At 40.6% G+C, this 17856-nt stretch overlaps 1 protein-coding gene across 1 annotated transcript in view; it reads right to left on the bottom strand.

Annotated features, from left to right (window-relative positions):
* rerg (RAS-like, estrogen-regulated, growth inhibitor) overlaps positions 1–17087 on the bottom strand; it is a 37250-nt gene extending 20163 nt beyond the window's left edge. The window contains exons 1-2 of the mRNA XM_007573068.2: positions 16760–17087; positions 8282–8435 (exon numbers count right to left, since the gene is read on the bottom strand). Of these exons, the coding sequence (XP_007573130.1) occupies positions 8282–8342 (61 nt within the window). The 5' untranslated portion in view covers positions 8343–8435; positions 16760–17087. The remainder of the gene's footprint in view (positions 1–8281; positions 8436–16759) is intronic.
* Positions 17088–17856: the final 769 nt, after the last annotated feature.

The raw sequence follows: 17856 nt of genomic DNA, 5'->3' as shown, positions 1-17856 counted from the left end.
TAAATATAAGATATATGCAAATTTGTTAGTGTTCATCACTTTAATGTGCCTTTACTGAGCAAGTAAAGAGATAAATACTTACTCAGTATTTGTTAAATTTAGGAATCACTGTCACTTTGGCATTTTTATATGTATATTAAGTAAGCATACATTAGAATGACAGTGTTAATTGACTTAAATAGTTGCTTTGTTGTCTTCAGTGATATTGTACCCATTTAAATTTTATTTCCCCCCAACACCAAGACGACAAGGGATAACAATGCAGCAGATTAAAGTAAGATGGATAATTTCCAAAACACTGAACCAGTAACTGAACAAATCTCATCATCTCCGTCGGCCTCCAGTTCCAATTACAGCTGGCTGATTATCAGACCATGAGTCATCACTTTCTTCTCCTGCCTCTAAACTCGTTAGTGGGCTGGAGACACAATTTCCTCTAATGAGACGGGGGGTGAAATCAGTGCAAAACCTCATTGAGGACCAGCTTTGCTTTTTTTTTTTTCCCCAACTTCATACATGATATTGTAGATAGCTGGTTATGAACACGATTTAGTAAAGTTTTGGTGGCTTTTTTCTCACATCTAATTTACCTTTTAGTACAATCATATGATAATTGTGCATTGATAACAATAAGATGGAAGATTTTTTTTTTTTAACTTCAAGCTATTTTCTTTTGAAAAGTGGGACAAAACATACATTCTGATGACGCAGAAGATATTTTCAAAGTCTCAGCTGCTGAAATGTCAAATATAGCAGAAACCAGAAAGGTTTCTAAATACTAAGTAAAGAAAAACACATCTCTACTTTTTTGTGTGCTTTTAGGAGATTGAGATATCCCATCAATGGTAACAAAGAGCCGACAAACACAATACCTCACCTTTTAAAAGCTTTTGTTTGGACGCACTTTGAAGGCTGAAATGCCTTTGTTTAAACACAACGGTACATATCGAGTTCATTTTGAATGACAGTAAAGGTCAGATAAACCCCCCCCTCCTCCCCCAGGTTTGGTTTGGGTGAGCTCATAAACTCACACAGACAAGCTGGGGTTGCACTAATTCTCCTCGGGGCCCTGCGGCTTCCTAAAACAGAACACAGCGGAGGCTTTCTGGATCCCGTCTCTGGATATGCAAAAGGACAAAAGCTGTCACTCTTGGGGTTTCAGCAGGAAGGGCGTGAGGAGCTAAACAACCTTTTCATCCCTTTAATTTGGCCTCCAACAAAAGCACCACAGAGCCACTCATAAAGGCGGGGTTAGATTAGGGCTGAAATGTTGAAACCACACCTTAGTGAGCGATCTTTTCTCTGATTACAGACGGAGGTGGCGTCCTCTGGACAGCCAGCAGCTCAGAGACAAAGGAGCTGATATGAGTGAAGGTGGCATCGTTTCCAACTGCAGATCACTGCAAAACCTTTACAGACCGTGGATATGAATGCTGGGCAAGACGGTTTGTCATTTTATAAGGTTCATGAAATGTCCAGTGGAGCAAACAGACCAGAGCCCTGTGCTGAATATAATAGAATAATCCTTTATGGTCAAAGTGCTGTAATTTCAGTGTTACCCCAAATGAAAGTAAAGTAAGCAAAAATAATAAAAACCAAAGTAAAAAAGAAAAAATTGCAGCTGAAATACAAGGTAAGAAAACTTGTACAGTTATAAATGAAACAGAAGAGGCAGGACCTAGGAGAACCAGTTATGAGCTGTAAGTGTTTGGACTTTTACTTTCGTTTATGTTCCGTTCTGATCGTTTTTACATTTTTTTGTTTACTGATTTTTAGCGTTTAAGGTTTTTGTATCAGGTTCAGGTTTCTTCCCCCTGTTCACCTCACCCTCAGCCTCCCATTCTGCTCCTCTTCCCAGCTGCTTCTCCTTCCCCCTATTCACCTCCACCTGCTCCCTCCCCCAGCTGCATCTACTCTCCTATGATTAGCTCTTCTGGTCACTTTGTCACTTCCACCTCTAACTCAGTATTTAAGTCCTCCAGGTTGTATTAGCCCTCACTGGTTCGTCCATCTATTTTTGGTGTTATGCCAATTTCCCATTCCTAGCCTTCCTGCAGTTTGTAAGTTTTCTTTGTTTATCATTTATTAAACATTCCCTTTCCTGCAAATCTCTCTAGACTTGGGTTCTTCCTTTGCGGAAGTGAGAAAGCGCACTCAAACTCTGATGTGGACCAAAAACTTTCCATCGCTGGTTCTTAACGCAGCGCCGCCACAGGTGAGCAGGGTAAACGGGTTGCTCAGAGAGTTTGTATATTGGTCAGGTTCTTAAAATGCTTTTTATGTCCAGAAAACATCATACCTGAGAGTACTATTCAGAAATTTCAAAAGCTGTGATGATGTTCCTATTATTAGGTTTTTAGAAGGAGAACAGAAAATAACTGATGATTCACACACCGGCCAGGAACAGGCAGCCTTCAGAGGGCATGAATGAAAAAATGGACAATAAAGTATAAATAAAATGTAGTTGAGGAGAGCCAGAAGTGGATCCTAATAATAGTTCAGAAGGTGAAGGCAGCACAAACACCTGGCCGCCTGCTTGTGATGCAATCTCTTCCATTAATGGACACACACCTTACACAACGTGTCAGGGGAAGACCGGCTAAGTGGACTGAGTCAGAGCAAGAAACCTTGGTTAGCCTTCAGTTCAGGGTGAACATCCTATATCTGGCAGAACCCAGTTTTAGCCAACTCTGTGTGTGTGTGTGTGTGTGTGTGTGTGTGTGTGTGTGTGTGTGTGTGTGTGTGTGTGTGTGTGCCAGGTGAACAGAAAGATGAAGGAGGTCTGGGCCGGACACGCGGCCTCAGAAAAGTTTAAACAAGAAACATGACCGTTGGAGACACTGCGTTCCTTTCTGAGGAGAAAGGGAAGCTGCAGGCGGCAGATCAGCAAGCAGGAGAAAGGACAGTGGGGGAGGATGGAGAGAAACGAAGTAAGAAAGTACTGAAGGAATTAAATTCCTTTGACGTCGAATTGAAACCTTGCCATTATGGACAACACCCCAACGCTACCCTTAGAACATGTGATTCCGGAGACAAAATCTAACTTTGCCAAAACCGACCCCAACATGGATCTCAAAAACTGGCTGAATTCCCAGGTGTTCATGCCTGAAATCTGCCTGTAAAAGTTTTCATTTCTTGATGATGCCGTGCGAGAAGTCCCACCTAAGACCACTGGTGGGACGTCTCGTCGTCTGCTGGACAGCAGAAGCTGCCAGATTCCTTAAACGGTGATCAGAGAGGATTGGCTTGGCTGTGGACTCTCTCAGCTTCAGATCTGCCATGTAAAAACTCAAACACAATCTTCTGTTTCAATTTAAGGCGAGTAGGTCAAGTACCAGAACCTTACTTGGGGTATTTTCTGAACAAATTTGAACATAAAAATGGTGATTAAAATATCCCAATAGTTGTGAGTCACGACTTGTTTTTGCTGCTTTGTTTCTCTTGTCTGGCCTCTGAATTACTGTTTACATTGTACATCCAGCTGAGTCACAGTTCACTGCTAACGCCGGAGAAAGCAAACACTGGTATTTCACCGGCAGACACACGCTGGCTCAGTCCATTGTTGTTGCTCTCCTTTTTGTTGTCACATTGCTCTGTTCTTTTTCACTTTCATAACCATTGAAAGAAGGAGTGGAAGTAGAACGTGTAAGAGAATTTTTTCATTGGTAGTTTTGCTTTTAAAGAACCTCCAGGGCGTTCAGTAAAATACTGCCAGGACAATTTTAAATCACAGAGAGCATTTGCCTCCAAACAGATTGATGCTTTTCACTTAAATGGTTGGTATTATTACATAATTTTGAATATCAAAGATAATCACAAGGCTGCTTTCAGTTTCACCCAGACTGGATTATTTCAGACCATTACGACAAAGAAATATCTTAAACAGAACCTGTCTGACAACATGATCGCTTAAAAGGTGGCACAAAGCAACGGATCAAATCTCAATCTAAAAACATTCAGCAATGGATATGAAAGAAGACATAGTCCGCCTCCTACTTCAGGAACGGCCTCCGGTCCGTATGGTAGTCAAACTGACTGAGTCAAAGTTGAACAGAGTTTGCTTCTTTGGTCTGTATCAGAGTTTGGTTGTGCGTTCACAGGGCTGGTGGGAATGCAGCACCCTTAACCTGTCTGTCACTAGAGGACCCAAATTTGGGTCCTCTAGTGACAGGGGTGTCAAACTCCAGTCCTCAAGGGCCTCTGTCCTGCAACTTTTAGATGTGCCTCTGCTGCACCACACCTGAAAAGAATAATTAGGTCATTAGCAAGGCTCAGGAGAACCGATCTACATAGGGAGGAGGTAATTAAGCCATTTCATTCCACTGTTTTTTACCTCTGGCACATCTAAACACTGCAGGACAGCGGCCCTTGAGGACTGGAGTTTGACACCCTGAGACCAACAGGTTAACATCAGTGTTTATGGTATCCAAACAGAACAGAAGGCAGTCTCATTTGCCAGACACAAGAGGACTTTTGGAGAAAATATTCAGTGGACCGAAGAGAGAAAAGTGGAAGTCTTTGGACGGTGTGTATCCCGTGATATCTGGCATAAAACGGACAGCAGTGTGAGGATGTGGGGTTGCTCTGCTCATTCAGAAAACTGGATATCTTGTCATAATTGATGAAACCAAAAATTCTTTCTACCAGAAAATCCTGACACAGATTGTCCAGCCGTACGTTTACAACTGGCAGCTTAAGATTTGACTCGAAAAACAAAATGAAGGTTCTGACTTTAGTCTAAGTTCAAATATAACATGAAAGACTCAGTAGCTACGCTTCCATATGATTGTTATGCGAATTTTGAGCAAACTTTTAAAATAATAATAATAAACAGGAAGTAGAGGTTGCAAACCAGCATGAACCACAGGAAATACAGAGAGTCCTCTACTCTGAGATGGAGGCCTGGATTGGATTTTCCCAAGTTTGGTAGTTCTGGTGAGACAGATGGGAAAGTTTGCTACATCAGGATATGCTCTCATTGTGTTTCCATTTCCTGATTAGTGAATTAACTTTTGTTTCGAACCACCAAAAACACACTTTTTTTATTTTTGCAAAATTGCAAAAGTTATTTTGGAACTTTCCATTTCCATTAACCTCTTCTAATACGAAGCTTCAAAATGTGCATAAACATGGATGGAAACACGTTTGCCAGTTAATTTCTTCAGTTGAGAGCTAATTACATTCTCACTTGGGACAAGTTGGTATTTACAGCTTTTCCCTCCTTTTAAAAAAAACAAAACTTTTTAATAACTTTGCTGTCTGATAATAAAATTTGTTTAACAATGCAAGACGTTTAAGTCTGACGAAAAAACAAGCAAAGGCCGAAGGAATCTGCGAGGGGGCAAAAATACAGTTCCACAGCACTCTACATGCATGTACCAAAGCCAAAGATGGAGGATTCTAATTGGTTAAATGATTCTTATTTCCTCTGCTCACTTTCCACTGCTGAGTCAATAAAGTGAGAATCAGTAAAGTGCCAACAGAAGCCACACTGGGGCTAATACACTCTGCTCTGTATTAGAGCAGAGCAGCTCTGCAGGAGTCCAGGTCAGAGCAGAACCAGCAGGCCTGGAAAAACCCCCAGCAAGACCCAAACACCCTGCAGGTATGAAACCGATGATTAGGGATGATCTCCAAGAAGTGAAAAAAGAAACCACTGGCGCCACATGGTAGTGCTGTCTGAGGTCAGTGCGATGACAAAAGGCTCATTAATGAGGGCTGTTTAACACTAATGGTGGTACTTTTTTCCCCACAGGCAGTTAAATTTCCAAAAGTATTGCAATTACCTTTAGTGTTGTGTTCTCTGAGGCGCTAAAAGCATCTTCAGTCGAATCCGTGACCCACAGCAGCAAATGTAAATCTAGAGACCGGCGCTCTCCCTCCATCACAGACGCAAAACAAGATGTAAATCAGCTTTGTTTTTCCTCCCTGCTACATTGTTCACAAAGAGGGAGAGTAATTTACCGCCTGCATCCACATGTTTGCAGACCGAGAACAAAACAAATTCATTAGCATCTGTAGGCTTCCATTAAAGGTCTATGTTTACAGGAGAGCGGCTTGTTGTTGCAGAGATCACTGGGGCTACATGTAGCATCAAGTGTCGCTTTCAAACTGTTAGGTTCCACATTTCTATGTGAAATAGAGGAAAGGGAGTCTAAGGGAAGAGTTGGGTAACAGCAGAGCTGCGTGTTCTGCAAATAATAGTTTTATTTAACAGAACATCAAGTACCGTACAACATTGGTGTTTGTTTCATAGCATTAGCTTAAACAGTAGCAGGGTTTCCCCTTGAAGGCCTGCTAAGCCTGGCGGACTGGGTTCTTTATGGTAGTCTACCAGCTGTCCTCTGTGTTTTGTGTTAAAAAGTGCTAAAAGTTAAAAGCATAACGACGTAGTTATGTGACATTGGAAGAAATTGAACATACTTCAACACCAACTATTAGCCTTAAAATGGGCAAGCAAAAAAATGTAAAAAAAAAAAAAAAATGCTGATACAGAGCTAAAGCTGTGCCAGAACACACATTAAGCGTGTGTGAGACACTAGCAATATGCTAACATCCAGGCTAGCTAGCACTCTGCCTCACTTAGCCACAGCTCTGCTAATGTCAACGACGTCGGCCCGGTGGTATGCGCTCTCGCCGGTCAGCTGGCTGAACATGCAGCCTCTTTTGTCTCCCTCTTTGGAAAATGGACGCTTGTCCATCGTGTTTCGATCCTTTATTCACGACATGGTGCTTTATTTGGTGAAGTTGTTAACATGTAGACCAGTAGAGACAGGCAGCTGTTACGGTGATTAAAAAGAAGAGACACAACTTTGTGTTCAAGTAAAGACCTAACATGTTGCCATGGCACTTTCAACCGTTACACCAAAGATACGACGCTTAGACTGACAGGAGAAAGTAAAGACTAGCTTACAATGCACTGGGGGAAACGCTGAGTCGGGTATTTAGTTTTGCAGATATATTACAGTTGTAAACATTTTGACTCAGAGGCTAATTTGCTTCATGATAGATATTTCATGATATTTCTGGTGCAGCCAGACTGCAGATGTGATGAATTTGATACATTTCCTGCATTTCATTTGATGGCTAACCGGGAGATCATGAAACCCCTCTGCGATAATGGCTGGTGAAGAAAAGAAGGGGATTCATCAGCCAACAAAAACAGACAGTCGTGTTTTCTTCTTCTTTCTATGATGTTTGAGTTATGAAATTAGATCTGAGCTAAGAATGATTTAGCAGGCCTTCAAATTCAATAATGTCCACTGGGTGTTCCTTTTGAAGGAAAATGGGCTGTTTACTACAGCAAGGGCCGAAGCTGGATCACCACCTTCCACTTCCTCCCTGCTTTCTCTGAGTCTCCTGTCTGAATGCGGTGATGCATTAAGGCAGACGCAGGTTGTTGGGATAAATGACAGGTTTTCTGGGGAAGGAACTCGACTCAATCAGGCTTTGATTGCGGAGAAAAGCTCCGACTTAAAATCTTGGAAGAACTCAACGTTTGACAGCGTTAGCTATGATGGCCATGTTTTACAGCCTCTCTTGCTCTGCAATTACGCTTTTGAGGACTGCACTGGAGTTGACCTCCTCTGACATTTTAATGGCCTCCTCCGGGGTGGAAGGAATCCAGAAGCATGTTTTTTGTCATCTGATTTCCACGCAGGAGCAATCTGTCTCTTCAGCTGCCAGGAAAACATACGGACCGCGTTACAGCCGAGAAAACGTACGGCGCGCCAGCGGAGGCTGCGCTGCCTCGGCTTACGGAGGAACACAGCTGAAAATGAGCTGTGGGAGTGAAGGCATGTACAGAGGGACGGTAAACAACCACCTACTGTAATAATGACTACAGAAACGGACGGGGTATGTGCTGATGGAAAAGGCACAACAACACTGGTAATTAAGATGAGGCAGATGAAAATATAAAATGAGTTAACAACAACCATCAGCCCTCAAACTGTTGAGTGGACTAAAACTTTTATTTATGTAGGTGATCTTGGAAGAAAAACAGATGTCAGCATGTACCTCCAATTTGAAGTTCCAAACATGTTGCACTTAAAGTCCTGGGTACTGAGAGTACAATACTCTAGAGTTAGAGTACAGTATGATGGTTTTTGCATAACATTTTTATACAAAAATGTGTAATCTGATTAGATCCACTGGCATTCCAATGGTCCAGTGTTCGAGATGTTTCTAAACAGCCAAAAAGACAAACTAGAACAAACAACAGACACAACAAATAAAATGAACTATGAAGATTCTGCAAAACAAAATGATGCAGGCTTACCTGACTTGCCCACCCCCGCCTTGCCGAACACAGCCAGCTTCACCTCGGGGCTTTTGGCCATGACAGCAGCTGCGACCAGCAATGCTCAGCCGGCCGATCAGTGAGCTCAGAGTTCAGCCAACCATCCTCTGATCGGGCCGGGAGGAAACGGCAGCTGAGGAGACAGGTCAATGAGAAGAGTGACAGCTTGAACGACTCCATTACAGAACCAACAGATCCATTACGGATGAAACCCTCTTTTGACTTTTCCCCGTCACATTTGATTGTGATTCTTAAATTTTAGTTTCTTGGCAGCATGTGACGCTGTAATTTGATTAGTAAGAGTGAAGTGAGTGAGAGCTTTGTTCACTTTTCAGCGATTGAACAAATCCTTGATGAGTCAAGCCAACTTTGAGCCGTCTGAATACAGCAGCGTTTGGAGAAAACGGTTTCTAGGAGACGGATTTGATTGGCCGATTGTCCTTTGTGCTTCCAGGTAAGAGATGATTGTTGCTTTTTATTCTGAAGTTTGGCAAAAATTAGGGTGAAATCACCTTCAGTCGTTTAGGTAATAAAAGATTTCAGTCGTCACACACGACGGCTCTGCGTGAAACGGAGAGACTTTAAGGTCATTCTTCTATTTTAATCCACCATAAAGCAACACTGGACACATTGGTTATGTTGTTCTAACAAAAAATATAATTTCTTTGTTTTTCCCTAATTTTTCCTCCAAGCCTTCCCCACTTAAAGTCAATTATCACAACCGTATGTTTGATAAAACTCTCTCTAAGTAACAAGTATTATGTAACTTTATTCAGCCCCTGCAGGATTTTACAATTGCTTGAGTGTTTTTTTGTTGTTGTTGTTTTTTGGGGGTGGGTTGTCTTAAAAATCCCTAATTTTGTGGCGCTACTATAGAAATATTTACAAGGACATTTGGGGAAAAGATGATTAAAAGTTTGGACAGTTTAAACAAGCAAATTTGTATTCTTGAAAGAACTTATACAGCTAAATTTTTGTTACTTTCCATGCCGAGCATGGATTATAACTACCTCAAGTAAGCCTAGGCAGCAGCATAGAAGTAAGAAATACTGCCACCTGCAGGTGGGAGGCAGCATGACTTAAACCCAATGTTTTTACTATTTTCATGGGAAATTTGCATGAATTTACGCAATGGTGGAATCATAAAAGACTGAAGGAACTGTTTATTCATCCATTTTCTTTTTAATAGACTTCTCGTATTATTGGATGACACTTTAACACATAAAACGCACAAGTGAAGCCGACGTCGCAAGATTTAAATTGAGCTTCACAGAGAAACGGCGTCTTTCCTCGACGATCGCAGGTAGAAGCCACAAGCCTCATGATATGAAGAAACGCTGACGGAGTTTAAATTGCCTTTTGAGAAGGAAAACACAAGAGCAGTCTGTTTAAACAACTAAGCACCGGTCTGTTTGATGAGAAAACAAGCTGCTGTGAAGTTTTCTCCCCAGATGATTAAATCAGAACCTCTCTCCTCAACCCCGTCTGTTTTTCTCCTGTTTTCTTTTCCAGTTTTTTTTTCTTTTTTTACAAGAAAACAAACACTGATGGCAGTCTGATTAAAAATCGATACTCCAAAGGAAAACTAATGAGCCTTCCAGATAAGTCACTTCACCCAGATAATACGACAAGTCCAAGTGTTGCTGGTATAGATTAGAGCACATGCAGTTGGCAGTTTTCTGATCAAACAACCAAACCGAGTCCCTCTGCTAACAGAGGCTCAATAAAACCTAGAATGGTTCAATAGTTGTAGATCAAAGCAACCTTTACAACATGGTCAAATTCAGAAATGAAACAAGCAAATGGAACATAATTCAAAATCACAGATCATGTTAGAAAATTTTCACTTGATGTTTCACCTGTTTGTTTTGTTGAAGACTACATATAAAAATGTTTCAGACTCCACAAATAATTGGATAAAAGTCTCGAATGTATAAAATCAGTGCAGCATTTGCAGAATGACGCTCTGTGAAAACAAACCCGGCTCCATTTCAAAACAAGCCAATACTCTGCGCGTTTCTATGAAGAACATTTGAGCAGTCACATTAGTCAGTGCTAAGTACACACGGCGCTGACATAAAAACCACAAACCAAGAGCGTCCGTGCTGTTTCCAGGCCTGGTGTGGTCTCTGACGTACGGAGGAGACGTCCTGTAACATTGCTGTGTAAACCCCGGGGACAGGGCCGCTCCAAGGCTGCTATACCTGCTGCAAATGTCTTCAAATCTTTAACTGTTCCACATTGCCTAAAAAAACAAAACCGATGACTCAAACTAATTTCTGAATAATTCAGCAAATATTTATCTAACCACTTGAGTGCACTTATAGGGCGATGATGTTTCATTCAGTTACTTGATTATTAATTATAAAAGAAAAATAATAGACAGAATGGACTGATTAGCACTGAACTCCACAGCCTTGATCCCAATACACATGTACTATTTGGAACGGAAGCAAATTTAAAAAATGACACACACTTCAAGGACTCGATGTTCCACAAAATTTCATTTGTTTTGTCACGTTTAGATCCACCAGGCATGTTTTTCAACATGACAACATATAGGAAAAACATGGCAGAGGTAAATCATGCTGTGTGTGTTTTGTGATAGCAGTGGCCATTTTGAATTCAACAGAAAATGAAGGAAAATGACATTATCCTTATTTATGCTTTAACTCACGTGTACCTAACATTTATCTGCTATTTATTAAACTCAAAAAGTGAATTAGCGAACCTGCTGTGTGTTTAAGACTGAACATAGTGGGAGTTCTTAGTTTTGATCATTTTAACAAATGAGTTTAAAAAATCCAGATATTTCAATATTTAGGCAATTAGAGCCAATTGAGGAGAAAACTGAAGGATTCAGATCTTAGGCTTCTCAATGGTGCATCCAGACTGAAAAAGGGGCAAAAATACTTTTGCGAAGCACTGGATAGCCAATCCAAACGGCCTAAATAAAGTAACATTTCTCAACATCAAACTACTGTATGTATATCTGCGGTGTTTTTTTTTAAGTTGTCTATTTCAACACATTTCAAACAAAGTGTTAAAAGTAGCCTACAATGTTAACAGCTTGTTGTTCATTACCAAAGCAGAAAAGCCAGTGATCACTGCCCACCAGGAGCCGCCGTAAATAATTAATTATGGATTAATTCTGAATCAAATCATAACGCCAGGCAGCAACAAGCGAGCAGTTCAAAGTCTAATCATGCTGTCATGTACAACAGTAAGACACACAAACACACAAAAAAAAGATGGCAGGAGGCAGAGAATTTCCCAACTAACAAAAATCCCATGACATCAATTGCTTTTGGGAAAAATAAAGCCGTGTTTTTACTCATTATAGTTTTGGCCCAATGAGATGCAGTAAATTAATGAGAGCAAACTTCAATCAAATTCCAGCATCTCTGCCCAGAAAAATAAAACCTTTGAAATATGTTTGGTGAATGTCGCTGCCAGAAATCTGTTCTTCAAACCGGCTGAAGTTATGAAGTGGCAAGTTTCCAGTTTGTTTGTTTTTTTCCCTCCTGCCTCACAAACACACACAGTGCATCAACCTCCATATGCCTTGATTATGGTGTGTCACTTGTCCGTCATTTGTAGCCATGTGAAAACATAAGGAGAACCTCTACAAGCAGCTGCATGTGGTTATGACATACCAAGCAATCCACTGAACTCCATATATGGATTGGTTGAAAATATGCTGTAAGTCTGTTTTTTTTTTTTTTTTTTTTTACATACTTAGATATATGGACATTTGGCATAATTTTGATTGTTTATTGATATTACTTGAATCTCAATATTGAGATAGGCAGATATTTGAATTGGACTTAGCGCTTTAGCAAAAGCTTCCACTAAAAACTGTGTTGGTGTAGCGCTGCAGCATTAGCAGAGCTAAAAAAAAAAAAAGACCAGTTAGCAATCAGCTATTTCACTGTACAAGGAACAGTCTAGTAGAAGTGTCCTAACCTTCTCCATAACATGAAAATGCATTTTGCTGACAAGATTATTTCTTGTATATATGCAGATTAATAACCTAGCACAAAAAGATTAGACATCAATATGTGAAAGTTTCTCATTAAGAACTGAAAATTGTATTTAATGATGTCTTGTGTTTTCACACGCCAGCAAGGATGTCTCTTCCTCTACTGGGTTTATGATGGCAAAGTAATAATGTAACCATAACAACGCTAATATTTAGTCCTGATATCCTGTTTCACTGCAAACCTCAGCAGGACTTCTCTCCCAACGTCTGAAACACAAACACTGTAGAGAAAACGAATTCCTGTCCACACAGGGTTTAGAACTTTTGCATCAAATGGTCAGTTTTCTAATGACTTTTAAACAGAACCGATGATATTTTTGCTCTTATGTTCAGTTTCTGCTTTAGCTCTAATTCACCCCACTGCAACGAACCAGATGAAGACGCTGCAGCAGGGAACCACCTTTGAGGAAAAGAGGAACTGCACAAGCGGCGTCTCCCTACTCCATCATTCCTTCCTCATCATTTTCCATTATGGCCTCCATGTACTCCATCAAAGGAGAGACCGACGCCAACGTCACACCAGGATTTTCCTAATTTAGCTGTCGAGTCCAGATTCTGCTAAAAAGAATAAAATGTAAAAGAAAAAAAAAGGGCGAATAAAAATGAGACGTTTAAAGTCAGGTAGAGCCAAAACAAAAGACATCGTTGCTGCAACATTTTTTTTGGAAACAGTGGTGTTTTTGTTTGCCACCCTTTGCGTGTCAGACAGGGTGATCATTATCCACTTTATCGCAGCTCCATCCAGGCCAGGGCCGGGCGCGCCAGGACAGGCTTTGTTGAACTTAACTCTGCTCACGGAGTCAGGAGAATACATTTGGGATGCTAGAACCAAAAGTGTTGGGTGTATCGGGCTAACAGGACGTAGCATGCAAATAAACTTGTTTGCTTTTTCTCACGATGCAACACATAAAAATGGAGTGCAACAAAAACTCTGGGAGTCAAAGATCTCCAGAGACGGCAAGAATAAAAACTTGCTTGGAGAATATGTCCAAATAATGTGAAATATTGCTCAATTTGATTTATCCAGGTCTGATAAAGAGGATCCCATCTCTTAAAGAATCCTGTTGCCACCGGTGCAGAGCCTGCCCCATGTCGGCAGTACGAGGGAGTGATAGCATCTAAAGTCAGAGCAAGAACTAGAATGAAATTCTGCAAGAGGAGCAAAAAACTGATCAACTCGACGCAGAAAAAACATGTAAATGGATCTGTATCAGTAAGGTCCAGGTCCAGGTCCAGAGGTTTATATCTAACATGTCAGAGACAATCGCAGTTAAGAACACTGTTATTATGAAGCAGTGATGTTTCTGTTGGCCGCTCGTTGGTCGTTTTATATAGACACAAGTTCATTTTCTCAGATCCTGCGTTCGGTTAAAGCTCACCTGAATGCTAGCCTAGAAAGTCTGGTTCAACTGGGGATGTGTGAACAGAACAACGGGTTTATCAATCGGTGTCGGCTCAGTTGAAGGGAACTCTGCGGTTCAGTGGCATGTTAAATGGATCGTGGTCTTTTGCTGAAGAACAAAGAGAAATCCTTCAATCGTTAAAGTCTGACACCACTCCATTTTTCTTTACATTTTGTGAAAACAAAAGTTGCGCTCTGGGTCTTTTTCAGAGGTTTCATGTCGTTTCCTTCAGTGGTTCTTGGTGCAGTAATATGGTAAGATTTGTTGTGTTTTATTAAAAAATAAAAATCACATTCAAAGCAGATAAATTAATAAAAGTATAAAGGTATTTTAAGGCAATCTTGGGGAGCCCATGAATGTCGAGATTTGATTTTAAAAAATTAAAGACAATCACTCAGTTATTTAAAAAATATATATTCATTCTATTGCATTTCAATTCTTGTCAGACTTTATGTTATAAAATAATCTTAATATCCACTGTAGTCATCCTGGCTTTGACTTAAAATACTCTCTAACCCTTTGGAGAGAAAAATGTTGATTTCAGAAATGTAGATATAAAAAACAAAGTTTTATCCAGGATGTGCAAGTTTGCTGTTTTTGCTCCACATGGAACTGTGCTCCACATCCAAATTGGCAAATAGGTCACGTGTGTATGTTTTCTTTCTCTTCCCTCCTTCCCCCCCTCTGAGTGCCCAGCTGGGGTTTGTCTCAGTTTTACTTTGAGAAATGAATCTGGGTGGTGGTGATGTGGCTTTCAGAGATTACAGACCGGAGAGCTCCAAACCATGGGAGGAGATCTCCTGCACCACCGACTGTAGAAAGACGGCAAACCACACGCCTGTCACCAAAATACACACAGGGAAGTGCAGAGCAGCAGGAGGAAAGTGAGTGGAGAAAGGCTTCCTACGTCTTAGAAAGGTTAAACCGAGTTGTTTGTTTTGTGAAATTTGTAGCTTTCTCAATGGAAGAAGTAACCTTCTACTTACTGTAAGTTAAAACAGAGTCTGAACCTCACAGCTGAGCCCAATCTGAACCAGTCTCTGTGTTTGCTGAGAGTCTAAAACTGGCATCATTAAACTATGTACCAGTACGATACTGTACACCTGTTTCAGAAAGCAATGTTTCAAAACTGCCAAAATACTGTTACAATGAATTAAGAGCAAAATGAAAAAATAAATACATTTCAGGATTGAGCCTAAAGACCTGAGTGGCTTGAGAACAGCGTTTTAAAAGTACATCTGCTAAGTTTCTGCTAAATAGCCAACAGATAGCTTGCTATTTTAGCAAGTAGCCTGACTAAACAACTGGCTCATATAAGGAAAAAAGTGTCATATTCGAAACAATGAATGCTTGAAAGCTACTGATCCGATTAGTTGGGGTTTATTCCAAGTTAGCATTGGTGTTTGTCTCAAAACAACAGAAGAAATCTGTGAGGTGGTCAATTACAGCCTCGGTTCTTCATTGGGCTTTTTATATTCCTGGGTGGGGTGCCAGTTTATATGGTCTTCAAACTACTGCTTACAGATTTCTCCTGACTTTCTGCCTTTTCAACTTGCTTTCAAGTTGTGGACTTGGTGAAAGCTACCTTGTTTCTGAGTGGCAATTAAGTTATTAGCTGCATTTTCATTCATGGCCATAAAATGGTGCAAATTGAAAGTACAAAAATAAATGTACTTCATGGAAATATGCACCAATTTTGGTTAAATTCAGGTTTTTCAATAAAAAGGTTTGGTTTTTCAGTCGTATCAAATTGATGCATTTCGCAAAACTGCGGTGGAAACATCGTGTCACACATTGCTCCACAGTAGCGACAGAAACAATACGACACAGAAGTCTCCTCAGGCTGAAAGAAATCTCATGTTTACACCTGTTGCTGCAAAACGTCATCCTTTTGATGACATTTTTGGGTAAACGAACTTAGTCACATGTCATTTTAAATGGATTTCCTATTTAATGGAAAAACAGGAGTAGCGAAAATGTGTTTCAAACACCATGATCAGAATATATAAATCACTCATTTTAATGGAAACACAACTAGTGAGGCTACAGTTCATTATTCCAGGCGTTATGTTGTAATAATTATTATTTATATACTTTTAGCACATTGTTTTTTACATACCAGACATAGGAACTGAAGTTCTTATTGTCATCCCTTCCTTTTATTTATTTATTTTTAAATGTATTTATTTTTTGGCTGTCATGAGTCACAGGCTCAGACTGAACCCAGTCCAAATCGATCTGTATCTTTCCTGAGACCGAACCAAGATCCTTTCTCAGGTCAGAGTTTGGCAGACAGACACCTGTGCAGTGGCTCCTAATCCTATTGAGGTCTGGCCTGTTATGCAACACTAGGGGACGCTCTTGAATGCCAATTAGTACATCCTGGATCCTGAAGTGGGAGACGAAAAATACGCATGAAAGCAAGTTTAACTGAGCAACAGAAGCCCAGAAAGGAACTAAAGAGACTTGTAGACAGTAATTTAAATAAATAAAATTCACTTTTGTTGTACATTCTGATTTCAGTAACTGGTACTGTAGTCCATAACTGTAATGTGCAAGAAAAATAATTGCATGGGAAAATTTGAATACCGACTCCCTGATACTTTGATTCCCTACAATAAAATCCAGTGCAACCTTACATAGACTCAACCTTTTTGCCTGAAAATGTGATTTACTGCACAATTTAGTTTGCATATCTGAATTATACTATGAAACAGTTTCTTTCTCTGCTCTCGATGCAGTTCATTTCATCTGTCAGTTTTATTTTAGCGAGATTATTTTCCATATTTCATCATTGAATGTTAAGCTTTGCCATAGAAACGGCTTTAGTCTGTTTTGCTTTGAGACAATCTTTGATCTCACAGAGAACATGCCATGACCTTCCTTAAAGGTTCCGCCTCCGGGTAAAATGTTAAGCCTCAGGTCCGCTCTGCTCCACACCTCAATAATGCGGCGCGGTCACATATAACACACCTGCACATATAATGTACCTTCAAGAAATAACAGACTCACCGGACTGGAGAAATAATCCCCGCGGATCAGGAGGGGAGGAACGAAGAGGAAAAGTTGGCTCCGTGGATGAAAGGGATGTTTGACCTTCTGAGATGGAGATCCGAACACGACGCGCAGCTGGATTAGAAGGAGGGATGGAGGCAGATTGGTGGACAGACGAGTGGATGGATGGTAGGATGCTGTCAGAGCAGACCGAGCCGCAGCTCTGGCAGAGATGAATGAATTCTGGAAACGCCGGATAGGCGGAAATATACAGGGAGGGGGGGGCAGGAGTCCCTGTCAGGAGTCCCCGTGACCGGGCGGCTGCTGCTGCTGCATGCCGCCGCATGTCTGTACTGAGAGGGGGCAGTGACATCTAGTGGCAGGACGAGGTAACAAGGTCCTGCGCCGGAAAACGGAGATTCCACAATTTAGCTGTGACTCAAAGTCGTACGAATTTAAGAGCCACAAAATCGTTCTTATCAAATAAAATTCGCAAAATTTCTTCTGCCTTCTTAATATTTTATAACTAAACATGCAGGATTTTATTTGTGTTTGATATTGATATGAACAATATCGTAAAACATTTTTAAAAATGCATCCAAAACATAAAAAAGGTCTTCCATAATTATGTAATTTCAGGAAAGTTTGTTTGATGGGGTTTTGGAGATTTTTTTTTTTAAAGAACAAATTCAGTCATTATTCAACAAGAACAAACTTTTTTTACTCAAAATCTGCTCTCAAGTAGAAGTTGCTGGATATGTGGTTCTACAGTATATGTGACGGAATTTGAATGAATGGAAACCTTGTTAAAATACATTTTGAATCCTATTATATATATATATAAATAAATAAATAAATAAATAAAAGCATGGAGGCTGGAGGGCATGGGCAGAGGAAACTTGAGCCTTTGCCCCTTTTATCCTTGATGCCCCAAGTATCTTTAAGGTCTCCCCCCAGTTGTTTTATCAGGGGGTGGTGTGTTTGTGCTCCACAGCATTCACACCACTGCTGATGGATCTGACCCAGGCTGGAGGTGAGCGGCTGTGAATAGAAGTTACTGCAGAATCGCAACTGTTAACGATTCGGCCCATAGCAAACAATAGTGAAAATACTGT

Source organism: Poecilia formosa, unplaced genomic scaffold, assembly GCF_000485575.1.
Source record: "Poecilia formosa unplaced genomic scaffold, Poecilia_formosa-5.1.2 Scaffold318, whole genome shotgun sequence".
Classification (NCBI taxonomy): Eukaryota; Metazoa; Chordata; class Actinopteri; order Cyprinodontiformes; family Poeciliidae; genus Poecilia; species Poecilia formosa.
This window is presented reverse-complemented; position numbering and strand designations above follow the sequence as displayed.